The 21,123-nt window shown below is 51.1% G+C and overlaps 1 protein-coding gene across 1 annotated transcript in view; it reads left to right on the top strand.

The window, feature by feature from the left end:
* The window catches only part of EPHB1 (EPH receptor B1), a 79,723-nt gene that overhangs the window by 28,100 nt on the left and 30,500 nt on the right, over window positions 1-21,123 (top strand). The window contains exons 3-4 of the mRNA XM_036388660.2: window positions 740-1,421; window positions 20,344-20,499. Coding sequence (XP_036244553.1) covers window positions 740-1,421; window positions 20,344-20,499 — 838 coding nt within the window. The remainder of the gene's footprint in view (window positions 1-739; window positions 1,422-20,343; window positions 20,500-21,123) is intronic.

The following is a 21,123-nucleotide window of genomic DNA, read 5'->3' as shown; positions in this document are numbered from 1 at the left end:
CGCTGCTGCAGCATTGCTCCTGGAAATTATCCCTGATACTGAGGGAGCTGCTTAAAGATTGCCATATGAATAATGCTGTTATGAGGAGACTGTAAACATGGATTAGTTAAAATGAATGGATTATGAGGTTATAAATCTGTCTGTAGGACTCTAATGCCATCATAGACTGTTCACAGTTTGCTGCTGTCCCTTAATTGAAATTGTAGCCTGGATTATATTAATGCCCTTATATAAATCGAATTGCAAATCTATATTCCCTCTCTCCACAGCAGTAATGTTTTATTTAGTTGGTTTTCTTTGCCGGGGGAAATGATCCCGTTGTGCTGGGAGCTTGGGGTCAGGCTCACTCTCCAGCCCACGTGCTGGCTTGGCCTTTAATGAAGCTGTAGCCTCATGTGCTGCCTTCCCTCCTGCCTCCAGGTGCCTGGGCCATTTTTCTTCCCATTTTTACATCCTCTCAGGGCAGATAAGGCAGTTGCCCATGTGGAAAAGACATTTTAACATCAATAGTGTTGATGGAGCAATGGTGAGAGGCATGGAGGGGTAAGAGGGTGGGGATTTCTTCTGGTCCTGGCCTGGTTGGTGCTTCTGCATGTACATCACATTGTGTGCCCATAACCACATTCCTCATCCCCTCTGGAGTTGGGATTTTCCTCCCAGCCCTGCCCTGTGCGGGGCGAGCAGCCATCGCCGATCCCTCTTCCTCCTTCTCACCACCTCTCCCCGCTCCTCTCTGCAGTGGGAAGAAGTCAGTGGCTACGACGAGAACCTCAACACCATCCGTACGTACCAGGTGTGCAACGTCTTCGAGCCCAACCAGAACAACTGGCTCCTCACCACCTTCATCAACCGGCGCGGGGCTCACCGCATCTACACCGAGATGCGCTTCACTGTGCGCGACTGCAGCAGCCTCCCCAACGTCCCCGGCTCCTGCAAGGAGACCTTCAACCTCTACTACTACGAGACAGACTCTGTCATTGCCACCAAGAAGTCAGCCTTCTGGACAGAGGCACCCTACCTCAAAGTGGACACCATCGCTGCTGACGAGAGCTTCTCCCAGGTGGACTTTGGGGGCCGACTGATGAAGGTGAACACGGAAGTGAGAAGTTTCGGGCCCCTGACCCGCAATGGCTTTTACCTGGCTTTCCAGGACTACGGGGCTTGCATGTCTCTGCTGTCTGTCAGGGTCTTCTTCAAGAAGTGCCCCAGCGTGGTGCAGAACTTCGCCATCTTCCCGGAGACGATGACGGGCGCGGAGAGCACATCCCTGGTGACGGCGCGCGGCACCTGCATCCCCAACGCCGAGGAGGTGGACGTGCCCATCAAGCTGTATTGCAACGGCGACGGCGAGTGGATGGTGCCCATCGGCCGCTGCACCTGCAAGGCTGGCTACGAGCCCGAGAACAACGTGGCGTGCAAAGGTAAGGTTGGCTTTGGGCAGCAGGCCCTTTGGATTTGTCCCCACACAAACCGTTTTGTGCGGTAGGCAGTACTTCCCCTGATGTGGTTTTGCTCCAGGGAGCAGGCAGGAATTTGGGAGGAAATTACAGCAGGAATTTGGGAGCAGTGGTCAGCCTGTGGTTGCTCAGTGTGCTCTGGTCAGTGGCAAGACCTGATGAGCAGTGTGGTGGTGCTGGTGCTGCTGCCACCCTGCTGGAAGTCACCTCTGTGGTATGGTGCCTTCAAAGTGCTGCACTTGCCGGACAGGTTCTGTCATCTGCCTGGTTATTTTCCTGGCAGAGCTCAGCAGCTGCCATCAGACCTGGCTACCATGGGGGTGCTCTGATTCTCTTTGTTAATTGGAATTGTTTGCTGGTTTTTGGGTTCCCCACCATGTGTGCTGCTGCCTGCTGGATCCTGCAGTGTGAGGTTATAAATATGGAAACAGTGCTTGCTGCTTTTCGTCTCCTTTTGCCCTTGTGGTGAATATTTCCCAAATACCATTGGAGTGTTGGGTTTTTTTTTCTATAGGCTGCTCTTTCCTTCTTCTCTCCCTAATTAAGGTGTTGGTTTTGCATGCTGCTTGGAAGGAGGGAAGAGGAGAGGGCTCTAGAATAGCTTCTAGAAGGTTAACACCATCGTGACAAGGAAGGGTTGGGAAGAAGAAGGTTGAAGTGCTTAAGGGCTGGTTTGGCAGGTTGTGATGGGAAGAGGTCCAACTTGGATCTCTTTTGATGCCGGTGGGGGAATGTGTGTGCCACCAGGCTTGGCTGTGATGCTCCTTGGGGAGTCCCTCAAGGTGTTTCTTCTCCACTTGTAACTCTGGGTATGTGGAAATAGCAAAGCTGGGATTCAGCCTGTGGAGAAGCTTGTTTGATGGTTTGCTCTAAACCTGGGAACTTGTGTAGGTTTTCACCACGCGAAGCCTCATTCCCACCTGGCAAAGGTGGGGGTGGTGACACCTTCCTGTGCCAGGGCTCTGACAACCAGGAAACCCCCAGAATCCTTTCTCAAACAGCATGGCTGGGGGATTCCTGTGAGTTTTGTGGCTGAGCTTTAGGGTGGTTTTGTTCCCACCAGGAGATTCCTGTGAGGAGCTGAAGCTCTCAGTCAGAGGGAAGGCTCTCTGCAAACTGAGCGTTTCTGGCGAGACGTTCCTCTGCTATTGAACCAACACACAGAAAGCACACATGGTTGTACGGCAAAATGACATTTCTCATCATGGGAAAACAAATACTAATTTTAGCTAAACACTGGAATTGGGAAGTATGTCACTTTGCCAGAAATGGAGGAAAACAGTGACAATGCAAAATGTGGTTTTTGGTGGTGTTGACCTTTCTGCCAGCTGGAGGAAGGCGGGGTCTTGAAGTGCTCCTGGCCCCTGGGAGGACTGTGATGCACCTTCTCAGTGCTTGGGGAGGGGCAGAGGATTGACAACAGCAGGATGAGAAGTGTGGGAGCAAACCTGCTGAGAGTGGGTGTTAGACCCATCTCCATGGCTTTTCTTTATTTCTTTTCCTTGTGCAAGCTCCAGCAGGGTTGTGAAGTGTTCATGCCATCAAAGCTCCACCAAGCAGACCCCAGGAAATTGGGGGTTTGTTGGGTTTTCTGTGCCCTGGTGCCTGTCTCCAGCTGTGCTCCCCCTCCTCAGCACTGATCCCCAAGGAGAAACTGCTGAGCTCCTGGTGAGCATTCTGCCTTTGCATGGGGAGTGTGCTTTGTATTCAGACTGCTTGAGGGGAAGATTAAGGGATCTGGGCAGCTCCAAGGAGTAGGAATATCCTTTATAGATTGACTGGCAGCATGTAGGATCCTGAAAGGCACCGGAGTACGCTGTGGGTGGAGGGCAAGCAGGTGTTAAATGGCACCAAGCACGTCTGTGATGACAGGAATGTGCTGTTTGATGATTCCATGGGTGCTGGTAAGATGCTGTCTGTGGAGGAGAGCTCCAAGTATTTTCCAGTTCCCATGTCAGGAGGACAGAGAAAAGGCTGGGATTGAATGAGACCTGTGTGTCTGAAAGCCCTGCTCAATGCTGCTGAGGAACCCAAATCCTATATATCCCTCATCCCCTGGAAGTTCACTAAACCCCCTCCTAAAAGCTTGATCCAGGGTTAACATCTTGAATTTTGGAAAACCAACTGTGTTTGAATAAAAATCTGACCTTGGGTTGGACTCTGGCTCCTTGAGAGTTCATTGGCCATTAAGCTCCTCCTTGGATCCCCATGGGCCTTGGAGCTGGCAAGGGAAGACCTAAGCCCACTGCTGCCCTTCATGAAGGTTGGTGGGCAGGAGGTGTTACATGGCAAAGTTTAGAAATAAAAATTCCTTGGTTTTCTGTTTGACTTTGTTTTCTTGGAAGGGGCTGTATTCCTCTGCCTGGTGTGCCTGGCAGGGAAGCTGCCAGGATTGCACCCTGGCTCCTGGGAAGCACGTACTCCTGACATCTGCTCCAAGCCTTCATCAGCCTGGGATGAGACACTTAGCAAGCCTGTGGGAATTGTCACCAAGGAAAAAAAAAAAAAAAACAAAAAAAGAAAATCCCTCAGTATTTGAAGGCTGAAAAAAATAGGCTTAATTCCTGCATGGTGGGGAAAAAGATAGGGTTGGATTGTTTAGCTCCCCCAGCTCTGTCTCATCCTCGCTCCCCTGGGAAGGAGGCTGTGCCCATCATGGGGCCATTACACCAGAGTGGGTTTGTGCTGACAGTGGAGCTTGGGCCACTCAGGGATTCATTAATCCTGGCTTTTAGTGGCACTTAGGGCTTGGGGGAGGCACAGGCACAACGTCATCTTCCTTGGAGGTACTCAGAGCCCTGAGGAGATGATCCTCATGTTTTGGGGTCAGAGGGATGGGGGGCTGCTCCCACCACTGTGCCAGGGTGGATGTGGGAGAGAGGGGAATTCTCTGTGTGGATCAGCCCTGTTGTTTGTTCCCATCCCCGGCTGGTTTGGCACAGACTCCCTGGCACAGCTCTCAGCTGTATGCCAAGACCCAGTGGCCTGCCCAGCCCATCCTGTTGGACACCCTGTGCCTGTGGGCGGTGGGTCAGTGTGAGATGCAGGCTCTGCCTGAATCCCAAATGAATAATTCATTTGGTGTGCGAGAGAGCCCACGCTCTCCTCGGGCTGATATTAAATCCATTTGTCTTGCTCTGCCCTGTCCCTCAGCCCTGCTTTATGGCTTCCTTGTGTGGTCAAGGGGCAATGCATCATGGTGCTGGGGACGAGGTGGGAGGGAAGGTGGCAGCAGGGATCACTGGGAGGCGGGGGAAACCTTGGATGAGCAGGCTGGGTGGATTTGGCTTTTTCTCCCCAAGGAAGATTGTTAAACCCTTTCTCTCCTGGTGTTTGAAACCTGACGATGGCAAAGGAACTCCTCACTAGAACGTTGGCTGTTGTGTCTCTTGGTTTCATCCCTTTTGAGTTGGAGGACTGGGCACTGTTTCTGTCTGCTGGAATCACGCTGGCTTTCTCTCTGACCTTCCCAGCGCTGGGCACTAACTCGGGTGCACAAAGAAGGAAAAAGTCTGGGACTGACCTACCTTTGTGCTGAATTTCTATGTTGTATTTATAAACTCAGGAAGAAGGGGTGAGAGAGCAGTCCTGCTGCTTCCCGGCCTTGTCTCACTTTCAGTTTTCCTCTCCTGGCAAATTCCTGTGCTGGCGGGTTCAGGAGCCTCCAATCTGCTGCTGCTGCCTGTCTGCTACAGCAGCTGGAAATCTGACCTGGCAGGGGGGAAAAATCAAAATAAACCCCACAAAACAAGAGCAAAGCCGGGCTGTATTGCCTGCAATGCAAAGGCTGCTCATCAAGCAGCCTTGCTTCCAGGCATCCCTGGCTTTCCACACAGCAGCCTCTCCCCTATCCCATCTCCAGCCAGGTGCCCCATCCTTCCTCACCTGCTGACCGATGTGCTGGGCTCTGCCTAGCCTTTGCCAAAGCTCTGTGTGGGTTTATCCTCATCTCCTATATCCCTTTGAGTGCTCTGTCTCCTTTCCCTGTTTGTCCTTCCCTTCTGCCTTTTGTGTGGAGGAATGGATTGGGAAAGGAGCAGCGGGAGGGGCAGCTCCGACCTTGAATGTTGAGGAGTGAGCAGCTCCACGCTGGTTCCCCTGTTATCCTCCCCTCCTGCCGAGCAGCCCTGGTGATAATTATTGATTCCCTCTCCTTATCCATCACACAAGATTGGAAACAATGTGATTTATAAAGTGATTTTTAAATAACTGCAAACATTTCGCAATTAGCAGTAGAACAATTTGCTATCGCTTAAAACAAGGGAATTGTCAGATTTTCCCGATGCAATTGTTGTATTGAGAACTGGGAATTTTTGGTGTGCCCTTGCCTGCCTTTTCCCTGCTCCATGGTCCAGCCTGGTGCCCCTGCACCATTTTGGGATGCCCAGGAGAGGTTTTCTTTGGTGATGAAGGTGATGTTGGTTTTGTCCCATGGGTGAATGGCAGCAAGGGAGATCATGGGGACACAGGACCCTGTCCCTTTAGATGTATTTATCCCATCCCAATGTGCTGCAGCTCCATGCCCAGCTGCCTGGAAGCACCAGGCATTAGCAGGGGCTGCAGAAAAGGCTTTTTTTTGCTTTTAAGGATGGCTTAATTTTTTATTTTTTCTCCAATCTGCTCGTCCGTGCACTTGCCTGTGGATGGAAATCATCTTCTTTCCAGCCTCTGTGCTGACCTCTCTCCTTCCCACCACTCCAGCATCTCATTCCAGCTCCTTCCAGGCCTCTAAGTGATCCTTTTTTTGAGGTTTTATCCTCTAAAGCAGGAGGGGGAAAACAAGGAGGTAAAAAGAAAGTGCTTCCCCTGCCCTTGTCTCCTTCCACCTCCCCTTGGATTTGGTTTAGCAGGGCTCGGGATGGGGCCAGCAGCATCCCAGAGTGGGCCAGGTAGAACAAGGGCTGGGGACAAAAAATAAATATTTGGGCTTAAAAACTATCAGCACTTCCTGAAGCTCTTTACTGGGGACCTGGCTTAGGTCAACCAGTTTGCTCCCAGGCCTTTTCCAACCTGTGGACAAACAGCTGATGCACACTGGGGGCTCTGCCTGGCAGCTGGGTAGGAAGGAGTGATGCTCAGGATGATTTAAGTGTTTTTCCAGGGAAAATGTTGCCCTGAGGGTTGGAATTGGGATTTCAAGCTTTCCTGCTTCCCAGCATCCCACGGCTGGGCAATATCAGCACAGTGGGGCTGTGGATCTCTTCCTGCCCGTGCCCTGCTGTGCCTCTGCTCCCTGGGGCACCTGTGACACACTACCCCACTAACCATCCCAAAAGCTGCTTTTGGAACGGCAGCAAGGATGTCCAGGGGGTGTTTTATTTCAGGCTTAGCTGAGCCACAAACCTCTGACTGCTCAAAATGGGCCTTTTTTTTTTTTCTTTTTTTTTTTCTTTTCCCTTTTGTTTTTGATTTTTGGCACAATATCAAGTTTCCTGCCCCTCTCCCATCCTGCATCAGCCCAAGCTGCTCTCCCTGCTCAGGCTGTGCTGGGAAGTGGCAGCTCTGGCAGCTCCTGCTGAATCCTGCTGGGGGAGGGAGGGAGGGAGGGAGGGATGCTCCCCTTTGTTGGAGGGGCTTTGCCTTTGCCTGGAAGCGATCTCCCGGCTTCCACCACTGGGTGGAACAGGCAGCCCAGTTTTACCACGGCCACATTGAGGAGGAGAAACAGTGGCATCACAAAGAAAAAAAAAAAGAGAGAGAAAAAGAAAAAAAGTGTGATTTTTTCCCTAAATTATGCCTTAGTGAAGGCATCCATTAACCTCCGTAATAATTTTGCAAGGAAAATGTCCAGAAAACCTTGTTAACTTTTTTTTCTAATGAGTGTGATGGGTTTTAATGAAACTCTTAATTAGACATTATTAGCCCAAATGTGTCTCTGATGGATTCAGGCCCTTTTCCTTCCCCCAGCACAGGGATGGGCGGGTCCATGAGGCCCCGCTGCTGTTGGGGAGGAGGCTTGGGCACCACTGCCAACACTCCCTGTCCCTGTCCCCAAATCATCCCTGTGATCCAGACCCATCTGAAGGAGAAAAAAGGGAGAAACACAGAAAATACCCCAGGCAAGGTGTGAGTGGGGGCCAAATGAGCATTGCAAGGTTGGGATTCCCAGGGTGGGCTGTTGGAGCAGTAACCTCAGAGGGATTAGGGATTAGCTTTCATGTATGGCTTTGTTTTCTTGCTTATCAATTTTTTTCCTCCTTAAATTGTTCCATGGGGCATTTATGTATTTTTCTTCCCTACCATGAGAACTTCTGAGTGTTAATAACATTGATTCCAGCCTTAAAACAGGAAGAAAAATCGTCCTTTGATTTTCCCACTCACCCAAGGGTCTTTCCTTGTGTCTGCAAATGGAAGCATAAAACTGCTTCCAAACCCTTGTTCTGTTAATGATCCAGTTAGGAAACTTCCTGTAGTAGCTGAAGAGCCTGGGGAAATTAATTTTTTGGGGAATTTTGGGGTGCAGAGCTCCTTGTGTGCATATTCATGAGCATCCCTGCAGCAGCAGGCTGTGAAACCCACCCATCTTTCCCAGCCTTCTCCACTGAGCCAGCCCAGGAGACCTGGCTCTCACCCTGCTGCCTTTGCTGTCCAGCAGGAGCAGGGATTGTTCTCCTGGACAATGGGAGAGCCGCAAGGAAGCGCCGGATCCGGCCCACGTCCGGCACCCGCATTGTTTCACCCTTGTTTGCAAATAGCCAGCACCTGGCAAACCCAGTGACTCAGCCAGGGACTTTTAAAGCCTTTCTATAACTTTTTCCTTTTTGTTTTTTGTTGGGTTGTTGGTTGTTTTTTTTTTTTCAGTCACGAGAGAGCTCCTTTGGGAATGCCTCTTCTTGCTGTGGGTTGCTTGCCAAGGGGTGGGGATCTCACCCGTGTTTGGGGCTGTGCTGCACCCTACAGCCCATGGGGCCAGTGTCTCACCCAGCAGGATAACAGTAATAATTTAAAACAAACATAAAAAAATGAGTTTTTACCCTGGCTGGGGAAGGGGCCAGAGCACCAGGAGAGGCTGGGGGAGCTGCAGGGGCTCAGTCTGGAGCAAAGGAGGCTCAGGGGGAACCTTGTGGCTCTGCACAACTCCTGACAGGAGGGGACAGCTGGGGGTGGTCAGGCTCTGCTCCCAGGGAACAGGGACAGGACAAGGGGAAATGGCCTCAAGAGGTTTAGATTCGAAATTAGGGAAAATTTCTTCACCAAAAGGGCTGCCAACAAGCTGCCCAGGGAAGTGATGGAATAACTATCCCTGGAAGTGTTTGAAAGCTGTGTGGATGTGGCACATGGGGACACGGTTTAGTGGTGGCCTTGGCAGTGCTGGGTTAATGTTTGGAGTCAATGACCTTGGAGGGCTTTTCCAAACTAATGATTCTGTGATTCTATATTTTTTAAATAATAATAATAATAATAATAATAATAATAATAATAATAATAATAATAATAATAATAATAATAAATGGATTTTTCCCCCTCAAGCCATGAGATAACTCATCACCACTCCTCTGTGCAAGGCATCATTTGGAAGCTGAATTGGGCTGCAGTTGGGTTGCATTTGGGCTTTGTGGGTCCCCTGCAACTCCTGCTTGGGGAAACAGCCCTTCACTGATGATGTTTTAGTGAGTGAGAGGCCCAGAGTGGTGAAAAATCCGTGGCCCAGGTGGAAGGAGTTGCCCTGCTTTCCCCTGGCTGTCTAAGGAGGTTGGTGTGGGTTGGATGTGCCAGCTGGGACCCTGCTGAGGAAGGATGGAGCCCGCTAGAGAGAAGTAATCAGAGCAGAATGGGAGGTTTTAATTTGCTCCCCCCTCGAGCCCCGCCGCGTGCTCGGGTGGTGACAAATGGAGCGGTGCCGTGGTGTCAGCTCTGAGTGTGGTACAAGGGGCCATTTGTCACGCCTGGTGCCTCAGATGGCAGGGGATGTGTGCAGAGGGGAGTGGGGAGATTAAATCACAGCGTGGCTCATGCTCTCAAACAGGCCCTTCCTTGGAGGAGCCATGGGAAAACCCATCCATCTTCAGCCAGAGCAGCATTCACGGCCAAGGAACTGCCCTGCCTTGCTGTGGGAGCATCAAACCAGAGCTGTGGGCACCCCAAATTCAGTTCTGCACCCACCCCAGGGGGGAATTGCTGTTTTCCCACCCTAGGCTCCAGCAGCAGCCCTGAAAATTTCATTAATGGCATGGAGGGAGCTTCATCACTTGGTTTTTGTGTTCAGCCCAGGACTCATCTGCTTGTGTCACATTTATGGTATGAAATGGATTTGAGGCAGGAGAGCTGTGAGCTGGGGTAGGGGCTGGTCACCTTGGTGCTCTCAGTGTGGCTGCATCCTGCCTGGGCATGGCTGGGCTCCCAGCAGCACCACCACTCCTGTGAGCAGGAAGCAGTTCCTGGGATAATGCTGTCCTTGTCTTGTCTCATCCCTTCCCTCCCTGGGGCCTCTCTGGGATGATGCTCTGGTAGGGGCTGTAGGCACACAGTTTGTGGTGATTGGGAGTGGGACTGAGCCTCAATGGGCACAGCTGTGAGCAGCAGGTGAGCAGCACTGACAGCAATGAGCCATGGAGTGCCCAGGGGCACTGCCCAACCACCAAAGGGAGCAGAGGGCACACAGGTGCAGGGCATCAACAGCAGGGGATAAAAGGCTGGGCTAAAGAACAAGGAGGGCAGACTCTTGCAGCCTTCTGAAGTGGTGTGGTGTTGCTCTGCTTGGGTTGAAGCCTTTTGCAATGGTATGGTGATGCTCTGTGGATGGTGGCTATCTCCTTGCTGTGCTGGGAGAGAGTTGTGGGGCACAGAACTGTGTGCCAAGCTGAAGGTGGAGAGCTCCAGCCTCAGGTCTGGTCTCTGGACTTTGCTGCCTAAAACTTGTCTGTAAAAGCAGGGGCATCCTGGAAAATTATATACAGGGGGAATTATGAATTGAATTTCTCTCCTGGGTCTGCAGCCCAGAGAGGAAATTACCCTTGAGGAGAGACTCGATACTGACTTAAACTTTTATTTTATTTTGTACTTTATTATAGTACATATTGCATCCAGGCTCAACACATCTGCCCTGGCCCTGGACATAGCTTTGTAGGAGGGGTTGGTGCTCACTGGCATTTGTCCTGTCCATAGTGCAGAGGGACTTGGTCACCCTCCTCACGAGCAGGGATTACTTTGATATTTATGTTTTTTGCACTGATACAAAACAGGAATTAGAAATGGTTCTGGGCATGGCAGAAAGGTTCTCTCTGGTCATTCTCTGGCTAAACCCAAATCTCTTGGTTCTGCCATGGACTTCTGTTTCAGCACACCAGGCAAGCGAGGGTGGCAGTGCTGCAGGGGGGTGGCAGGAGAGACCTGGGATTATCACAGATCTCCTGCTTCACACAGGATCTGCTCCTGAGCTCTAAATCGTGTGTTATTATTGAAGACAACTTATTCTTAGAGAGCCCAAGGTGCAAATTATGTTTCACAGCTAAGAAAATCTTCCAGAGCTGCCTATGTACAGTAAATCCCTGCAATCTCAGGTGGCTTTGACTTATGTGTAGCAGATGTTGAGGATGGAGGAGACCACCCCTTTGTGCCTGCTTGTTGCTATCACCAGCATAGACACAGGTGGAAATTTAGGCAGGGAGAAGCTATCTGGGCTCAGAGGTGGGGTCAGTGAGTGTTCTTCCACCCTGAAGCTCTGAACATCTGTCCTGTCCCCAGTGGTGGCACCAAAATGGGCAGTGCCAGAGTGTTCACACTGCTTGCAGGAGGTCCTTTCCTGTCCAGGAGCTCCAGAGCAGGTTGCCTGCCCTCCCCACTGTGGCATAGGGGTGACCCAGTGTGGGAACCATGGAATGGTTTGGCTGGAAGGGCTTTTCAAAGGTGCCACCCTTGTTGGTGCTGTGTGTCCTCTCTCCTCTCTGCAGCTGGGTAGGAGGGCGCCTTTCCTCTCAGGAATAGTAATTATGGCTTGCACTGCTATAAATATTCATTGGGAAGCTCTCTTAATTGTTTTTCTAATTAATTCCTTGCGTGGCACTCTTGGGGTGGATGAGGAATGTGCCTTGGTTGGGATGTCCTCCCATGGCAATTCTATTCCTGGCTGTAATCCTTGAGCAGTCAGCCAAACCAGAGCCCCTAGGGCTCACCTCCATCAGGTTGGCAATGTCCATGTCCTGCTCCATGCTGGGACATCTCCCCAGCCCAGTGGGACCCGAGGCACGATGTCCTGCAGTGCTGTGGCAGGGACACAGGGAGGTTGTGTGTTCCCATGTCCCTGCCTGTTCCAGCAGTGCCAGCCTGGCCCTGTGGCTGAAACTCTCCCCAGCCCCATCCTGGGGTGACTCTTCCTTCACGGTGTCAGCACTAATGAGGAACCACTTCAGGTGTAATTAATGAGCACTTGATGCTCTCTAGATTGAGGGGACACTGCATGGCATGAGCTGGAGAAGGAGGAAGAGGTGCTTAATTGGTTTCTGTTAGGGATGGGAGATGTTTGCTTCCCAGCCAGGAGGGGACTGTGCTTTGGGGGGCCCTGTGGCAATGCCACCCCAATTTCCCAGTCAGAAGGGGGGCTGGAATTATGGAGTGACATTGGTGGTTCCCAAAACCCCTAGTTGTAAAGGAAAGCTGCATCTTTTTTCAGGGGGCTTCTAGCCACAGCCCCTGCCAGCAGCTCTGGGCCTGGGGGAAGAGTTTCTCCTGGAGATCCTCCAGGAATTTTTGTGCCCTTTCACTTCTCTGTTGATGAGGTGGCTCAATGGCTCATGCAGGCATTGAGGGGTGAACACAATGTCCTGAGTAAGGTGGCACATGGAAGTATTGGCTCTTCCAGTCTCTGTCTGGCAACTCTGGAGTTTCACATTGCTGTGGTTCATGAGGGGAAAAAAAGATTTCTCCATGGAGCCTGATGCCTGGAGTTGAGCATAGAATATCTCTGGGGGTTGTGATTTTGGGACAGAAGTCCTGGCCTGAATCTCAGTCCCCCATTTTTTTACTCCAAACTCGTTGTGAGGTTCGTTGTGGATGACAGATGGTGGTGGGGCACTGGCCTTGGGCACTTCCAGGGATGGAGCAGCCACAGCTTCTCTGGGCACCCTGTGCCAGGGCCTCCCCACCCAAGAATTCCTTCCCAATATCCAGTGTAACCTTGCCCTCTGTCCATGTGAAGCCCTTCCTCCTTGTCCTGTCACTCCAGGCCCTTGGAGCCCCTTTAGGCACTGGAAGCTCCTGCTTGCAAGGATGGCAGAGGGAAGACCCTGTGTCAGGCTGCAGCTGCTAAATCTGTTTTTAAAGAAGAATATGAGGAGGTTAAATAGCATCAAATCCTTGATGACAGCTTCATCCCTCTTTCATTTGTTGACTCAGAATAATGAGCTGGGGCAGTGAGGATGGTGAGCTGCCTGTGCCTGGTAGTGCCATGGCCACATGTCTGCTGCTCGCTCTGCTGTGACCCTCCCTGTGTATGTCTGTGAATTGTCTGGAGTTTGATTAATTTATTCACTTTGATCACTCAGAGTGGCTGGTTTATGGCAAGGAAGTGGAGCTGTGGTCAGGGAGCTGTGGCATGGGACTGGGCAGTGAGCCTGGAGCCAAGTGGAAACTAAAACAGAACAAAACCTGAGTGGGAGAACAGTGATTTGGAAAAGTGGCCATGACAAGTGTTGGGTTTTTTCCCCCTCTGGCTGTTCTGGAGAGTGAAGTGAGTTCCCTGCTCCGTGGCAAGCTGGCAGCCCCGCGGCACCGTCTGCCCAGGGCGTGCCTGCTCTTCTCTTCCCATCCATCTGGGACAGATTTTCCCTTCAGACCTTCAAAATCCTCTCAACCATGAAAAACAGAGAGAGTGGAGCCCAGAGTGGTGATTAAATGGGTGAGCATGGACCTGTTGGGCTGCTGCAGGCAGTGAGCAGCCAGGCACGTGGGAGCCTGGACCAGCTGCTTCCCTGCCCTGCTCGAGGCTTCAGCTCCTTGTTTAGGGCCATGATGTCACCTAAACAGTTGGTGTTGAAGCTCCTTTGCATCCAGAGACCCCTAATTTTTCCAAGTTTTTCCTCCTTTCTGGAGGAAAACTGCTTCTGGCTGAGCATGGACTGTGTTTTGCTTCCAGCAAAGCACGTGGGGCTTATTCTGGTGAGCATTTCAGTCTGTGAGCACCTTGCTCCATCAACCAGGTATTTGCTCCTCTGGGGTGAGAGGTGGGTTTTTGGGAGAGGTGAACAGGGATGCATCCAGTCCTGTTGCCTCTAATATGCCTTGCACAGCTCCCTCCCCTGCAAGCACCTTTGAAATCCTGCCCTGCTCCAATTCGCTTCTCATCCGTGAGAAGAAAAGCAGAGAATAAAAACCCTGAGAAAGGTAAAACCACATTGAATTTTACTTCCCTCCATGAATAAACCATGGCAGGCTGGCTCTGACTTTAATTTACATGCGTCCCAAGGCGGATCTAAGTCTATTCCTCCTGAGGTGGAGGGCTGGTTTAATTAAGCAGCTGCATCATGTGGAGCAGGGAGAGATGGAGCCCGTGCCTGCAGGATGCCAGCCCCGATGCTGGGAAGCTCATGTTTATCTCATGAGTTTATCTCATGAGTTTCTGCCTAGACAGTGCTGAAAGAAGGGAACACAATGGGGCAGGTGCTGTTTGTGATTCAGATGGCCCCAAGGCAGGAGCATCTCTGGGGGATCCAAAATTTGGTGTGTTCAGCTACAAAATGGTGAAGTTGGCACCAGAATGAGGTTTTGGGACAAGGATCTGGCTGGGACAAGGTTCTGCTGGACTGCCCTGTCTGTGGTATTTTCGAGGTCCCCTGTGGCAGGAAGGAAATGATGAATCTGACTCCATGTTCTTAGAAGGCTAATTTATTATTTTATGGTATTATATTAAAGAATGCTATACTAAAGAATAGAGAAAGAATAATCACAGAAGGCTTAACAAGATACCAATGAAAAACCTGTGACTGCTTCCAGAGTCCTGACACAGCTTGGCACTGATTGGTCATTAAGTTAAAACAATTCACATGTTGGATAAACAATGTCCAAACACATTCCAAAGCAGCAAAACACAGGAGAAGAGAATCAGATAAATATTGTTTTCATTTTTCTCTGAGGCTTCTCAGCTTCCCAGGAGAAGAAATCCTGGCAAAGGGATTTTTCAGAAAATATGACAGTGACATCCTGTCTCCATGTGCTGTGGTGTCTGGCATGGCTTGGGGTCCTGTGCTGAGCTCCCTCCTTGGGAGCAGGAGGATACTTCAGGGCTGGAATGCCTGGACTTCCCTGTTCCTCCACCTGGGTTGCACTCTGCTCCCTACACTGAGGCCTGGATGCTGGGATTTGGTGGCTGATGGGGTGTTTAAGGGGCTGAGGCTCTTTTCTTGGCATAGGCAGGATGCAGGTACCCTCCCAGCTCTCCTGGCTAGGCATTGCTCCCAGCATGGAAAGCTCTCAGGATGAATTTGTGGATGCTTGGTGGAGGGTGGCATGGCAGAGCACCCCTGGCACTGCTGGCTGCCTGCTAGGCTCCCTGTGCCAGGCTGAGATGTTCCTGGAGAAACACTTGGCTTAATAGAAAAGGCAATCAGATCATTAAAAAGCAGGGATGGGGGCAAAATCCTCACAAAACAACCTGCCAGCCCCCTCCCCAGCAGAGAGGCAAGAGGGAAGGGATGACAGGAGAGCACCATGCAGGGATGCAATTAAACCTCTGGCACCACGGATGTGTGCAGGGAGGATAACGAGGGAGATGAAAGCAGGGTGGGAAAGCAGCGCCCTTGTCACCCTTTGAAGGTGGGAGATGACAGCCCCTGCCTGTAGGTGACAACCTGCCCAACTCTGCTGCTTTTCCCCCCAACCTGCTGCCTGTGTCATCATCATCATCATATCAAAGCACTGAAGCCCTAATGCCTGGACTGGGTGGCAGCTCGGGGGGCCTGTGTGTCCCCCCAGGAACACGGTGTCAGCAGTGCCCCTGGCACTGCCCTGGGGGCAAGCAGGAGCCCTGGGAAGCTGTGCCAAGTGCCTGCCCCTGCAGTCACAGCATCCTCTCGGTGACACTTTGCTGTAGCACACAATTTCGTGTGGGTGTTTATTTGCCTGGATGGTGTCTCTCAGCTGACAGTGTCTGGGAGGGTGTCCCAGCTGCCACCTCGGCCACTCAGGGTGACAGCAGGATGGCAAGGAGAGCATTTTAAAACACCCATCTCTGGGGCTAACCAGTTTGAAGGCTAAAAAACTGATTTTTTTTCCTTATTTTATTTTTTAATGTATTTAAAGATAGATTCTGTGTCATTGGTGTCTACAAAATGCACAAGGGGTTTCTAGCAAGCATCTCCTCCCTTTTCTTGGGGGGGGGGTTCATAAAAAAATTATGAGCCTTGTGCACCAGGTGTTGGGTTGAGATGCCAGTATTTTTTCTTAAAGATAAATTATTGTTTGCAGAAAGTGGGGCCTTGAATCTCTTTCTGGCAGGCTGTAAATGCAATGAGCCACAGTTTTTCCTTTTTTCCTGACCTGTTCTGTCCTCAAACCCTGCTGCCCATCTCCCAGGGGTGCTGCTGGTGCTTCCACAGGTCTTTTTGGAGCAAGGCTGGATCATCCAGGCTCTTTAGTGCCTTTTCACCTGACAGTGCTCTCCACACCTCCAGCTTGCTTGAGGGCATCATCTTGTGCAGCATTGCTGCTTCTAACACGGCTTTTCACCACCTGCTGTGCCAGAGTGCCACAGGTGTGCTTAAAGACACTTGGATTGCCCTGGAAAAGCACTGGACCCCAAAGGGAACCCAAAAGAAGTGTGGATTTTGGGATACCTGGAAAATGGGGTTAGCTCTGCCACAGCAGGGACAGAAGGGCATGGGATGGATGAGGCACTGCTGACTTGGTTTGCTGGGTGCTGGTGAGAGTTGGGGCAGGTCAGGGCTCTCTGAATCGCTGCTGAATCTCTAATTCCTTGGAGAAGCTCCTATTTTAAAATCTGAGAAGGAAAAATGCCACTCTGCCTCCCCTGGGAGCTTTAGAGCAAGTTAATGCAGAGGCAATGTCTCGTTTCTTTCTTACTTTCTTCTTTTTTTCCCTCTTTTGACTTAAGCTTCCCTGAGAGAGTAATTAAAAAGTGCAAGTTCCAGGTGCTAACTGAGAGGATTTAGTTTGAGAGGGAAACGCTTGGATACCCCCATGCTGGAATATCCCCACACTTGCACCCTTTTCACAGAGGCTGTGATGGTGGCTTGCCTCGGGCAGGAGCAGGGATGGATGGGCCAGAGATCCTGCTTATCTCTGGCTCTTTTTAGGACTCCTGGCACCTAGAATACAATGATGCAGGATACAGGAGAGTGTTGAGCAGTGAAAAGCCCTCAGAGTGCTGCTGTGTGTCATGAGTGCTTCCATAATCCATCCTGCTGCTGGGCACTGCCCAGGCTCCCCAGGGAATGGGCACAGCCCCAAGGCTGCCAGAGCTCCAGGAGCATTTGGACAATGCTGTCGGGGGTGCACAGGGTGGGATTGTTCTGGTGTTTTTGCAGGGCCAGGAGCTGGATTGATGACCCTTGGGGATCCCTTCCAACTCAGGATATTTGTGGTTCTGTGATTCCATGGTTTTGGCATTCTCAGATTCCCTGGTTCTGTGATTCCATGATTCTCAGATTCTGAGGTTCTGTTATTCTCAGAATCTGAGGTTCTGTGATTCCCAGATTCTGTTATTCTCAGATTCTGAGGTTCTGTGGTTCCTGGAGCTGCAGAGGGAGGTGGCAGTGGGGACACAGCTTTGTGGTGCCTTCACTGGGTGTTTCCTTGTATTAGAGATGTGGCACATCCCTCTTCTAAGCCTTTGAGGGGGTATAGGAGAGGTTCAGCTCTGGCTGGGAGTTCCCAGTTGTATCCATCCCTGTGGCCATGTCCTTACAATCACCCCTTGGATGTGACAGTGACCTGCAGCTATTTTTCCCCCCAACTTCCACTGATGACATTTCACTGCAAGAAGCCCGAGTTTCACGAGCCCCTCAAGGACGTTCTCTGCCACCCCCAGACATATCAGCCCTGGAAAAGGAGTCCTGCTGGCAAACTGACACCTGGGATGTGCAGCATTCCTGGTGTGCAGGCAGGATGATGGATCCGTGGGCAGCTTTGGGTTGTGGGGGGGTTAAGTGCTGAGCATCCTCCCTGCTGAGCAGCACGGAGGAGTTCTGTGCCTCAGCATTTACAAACACACCCCTGGTGCCTAAATGTGAGGAAATGGATAGTTAAGCACATCATTAATCTTATCCAGCCCCCATAATCAACAATCAATTAATTTTCCTCTGGGCTGAAGAGATGCAGGTTGTGCCATAGCCTGGGCACTGGCAGAAAAAGCCTGTTCCCACAGGGAAAGCTGAGGCAGAGCCTCATCCTGCACTTGTGTGACACCCTGTCATGGATGCAGACCTTGCCAGCTCTGGGAGGCTCTTGGAGCAGCCCTTAAATTAGGGCAAATGTTGCACTGGCCATTAGTGGGGTGATTTATTGCTCCCTCCTGGGCTCGAGTGCTCCATCTGAGCCTTGCTCTTGGACTGTAAGTTTGCCATGTGAAGGATTATGGATCCCACCATGGCATTGCAGGGCCCTGGGGGTTGGTGCTGTGTTTTTGGTATGAGGTTCATGGTTCAGCTCCCCCAGAAAGAGAGGACACAGGGGCAGCAGCCAGAGGGGAGTGCTGCACCCACAGCGTATTTGGGAGGGAGGAGAAGGCATCCACCTCCCTGAAACTGTGGGAGGCTTTAGGCAAGCACAGTGTAATTACAGGAGAGAAAAGCTAATTGGTAATAATAGCAATTAAGAGCCACGTGCATGCAGATTACAGGAATTTGTGGATGAGTGAAGTGATAAGGGAAACCTGTGGACACTGGGGTGCAGGGTGCCATGTTCAGGTGTTTTGACAAAGCATCACTTGGATTAATTGTAATTAAACATTAACAAACCTCTTCAGCCAACCCACCAACATGCCCTCAAGCTTTAAACTGAGCCTTGTTCATAGCACGGCAATCCTGTCATCATCCTCCTTCCCTCCTCCATCCTCTTCCATTAAAACTCAGGTGGCTGTTCCCTGGTTCCACTGCCCTCCCCTTCCTGCTCCTCCAGAGAATTTGGCCTGTTTCAGGTGTGTTCTGACACACCATCCAGCTCCAGAGCCCACAGGTCCCCCTTTGCCTGTCTCATGGATGCTCCCCCTTCCTGTGGGAGCACGAGGCTGCTGGGACGTGGTGGGGAAGGAGAGGTGAGGAGCTGGAGATGCACTCAAAGCTTTGGTGTCCACTTGTGGTTTTGTCTCCTGCTGTGTGTCTGTGTAACTCTGTGCCTCCTTGTGCTGTTATGGGAATAGGGCTCTGTGTGTGTATTGGGGAGGGGTCTGCATCCCTCTGCCTTTGCTGTGGAGCATCCTGAAGGTCCCCTCAGACCCTCTGGACTGCATGGTGGCCCTGTGTGTCACACTGCCCACTGCACGAGGTGGTGGGTTATGGCCCTGAGTGCTTCCTCAAGATGCCACATGCATGGGGTGGCTGTGGTGGCGTGTGAGGACTCAGCAGTCCTCCTGTGATGGGGAAGAGGAAGGGCAGTGGGAGATGGTGGCTGGCTCCTCTGGAATGTCACATCCCCACCCAGCTGTCAGGGCCACTGGAAAGAGGTCATTGCAGCCAGTTGTGTGCCTCAGGCTGGGGAGAGGAATCTTCTGAATAATAAAATTGTAAAATATTGTTTTGATTTATTCTTTTCTATCATCTGTTAATATCTGGGAAGGCTGTGTGAGCAGGAGGCCTTCATGAGTTTTGAATGACAGGTTAAAGGGCTCCAATAAAGATTAGATGGTCCACTATCTCCCAAGGAAATTGCATCAAAGTGGTTACTCCTGCTTGCTCCTATTAATTTCCTCTTCATGGCTGCTAGGAGATGCCTCATATCCTGATGCAGCAGACAGGGGCTAAGAGGCACTTTCCATTATCTCGATCATCGCCGTGTTTATGAGACACGCCGGGTGTTTCTCTGCAGAGCTGTGCCCTCGGGGATGGCACCACCCTGCTGTGAGGCCAGGAACAGTCTCTCCTGGGCTGGATGGAAGTCTGATCCCTTGGGTACATGTGCCAAAATACAGATATTCCCTTCTGCAGCCTTTGGTTCCGTCAGATTTTGTTGGGTGTCAGGGATGGATGAGCATCATTCATCAGTGCCCATTGCTGAGGATGGGTGGGGTGGGGCGGAGATGAGGGACCCCATCCCTGTCACTCCATCCTCGCCCTCTCTCCACAGAGCAGTGAGATGGTTGATTAATGAAACCTCCCCTGTGGCTGATTAAACCCTCACTGTAACTGGAACATCTTCTCTGTTATGAATTAGATGCCATTTCCTGCTTGAATGAACTCAGAGGCTGGGAAGCTCCAGCCTCAGGCTGCGAGGGATGAACAGGATGGACCCATAACACACTGTCATGGGTGTCACACCGACTTTTTAATTAAATATTTAAATTTTGCATGAAAAAAGAGCTGTGGGTCCTGAGCCAGGCTGTTGGGGGTGGTGGAAAGGGACTGATAGGAGAAGAGGAGCACTGTCCTGCCCCTGCTTCTCCATGTCCCCTATGGGTACTTCTGGGGGTGGGGGTCCCACAGCCCCCTGCCATATCCCTGCCTGGGTACAAGCAGTAGGGAGCAAAGCAGCTATTGCAGCCCCCTTGCTCTGCTTGGCTGAAGATTGGTGCCATGTGGTGCTAGTGGCTTCAGGAATAATCCACAGCCAACATGGAAAATTCTGGCCATCCTAGATTGACGGGTAGGTTCTGCCCCATTTACAAGTGTGAAGCTTTTCTGTGTCTCCTCTCCTTCCTTTCCACCCCATTCCAAGGACAGGACCTGCTTTCCCCTTTGTCCAGGAACAGCTCAGGACCCAGCTGCTGTGCTCTCTCTTGCAGCCTGCCCCGCAGGGACGTTCAAGGCCAGCCAGGGCGCGGGGCTGTGCGTGCCGTGTCCCCCGAACAGCCGCTCCAGCGCCGAGGCCTCGCCGCTCTGCGCCTGCCGCAACGGCTACTACCGGGCAGACTTCGACCCGCCCGCCGCCGCCTGCACCAGTGAGTATGGGCTGGGGCTGCAGGGCTCCCCTGTAACAGCCGAAATGAGGGATGTGGGACTCCAGGGCTCTCCAAAGTGCAGTTTATTCCATCCAAGAGGTTACAGCAGTCCAGAGTGGTGGGTGACAGAGCTGTGCCTACAGCTGTCAGCTCCAGCTGCAGGCAGGCCTGGAGACGCTTTGGTTTTGGTTACAATGCATTTTATACTTTGCTTAGCATCTTCATACAGTAGAACCAATCTATACCTTAACTATTATCTATAGCCTATCATAACTACTATAATTACCATATTCATGTTACTATTCTCCAGTCACTAAAAGTTAGTACATTACAGTTTAAGCTAGAAGTTGTTTTTCAGTTTTCTTGCAGTGGAAAATTTTGAGATCTTTTTTCTACTTGCAACTTTGCTGACTTGTTTGCCTGTGCTGTCTTTCTGCTTGGTAAAAACATCTTGTTTAAGATGGGTTTATCCTTTGCTCTAAGTCATAAAAACCCCTTCTAACTAACAGATCCTTTGCCTCCTTGGTTAGCCAGTAAGACTGGCTCAGCAATTCTTTTCTTCTATATCAAAACTTGCTTCCACCTCTATTCCTTCATCAGACTCTACATTTAAAAATCTTTCTG

Source organism: Molothrus ater, chromosome 10 (genome assembly GCF_012460135.2).
Source record: "Molothrus ater isolate BHLD 08-10-18 breed brown headed cowbird chromosome 10, BPBGC_Mater_1.1, whole genome shotgun sequence".
In the NCBI taxonomy this organism is placed as follows: Eukaryota; Metazoa; Chordata; class Aves; order Passeriformes; family Icteridae; genus Molothrus; species Molothrus ater.
Note: the sequence above shows the minus strand (reverse complement) of the source record. Positions and strands in the feature narration are given on the sequence as shown.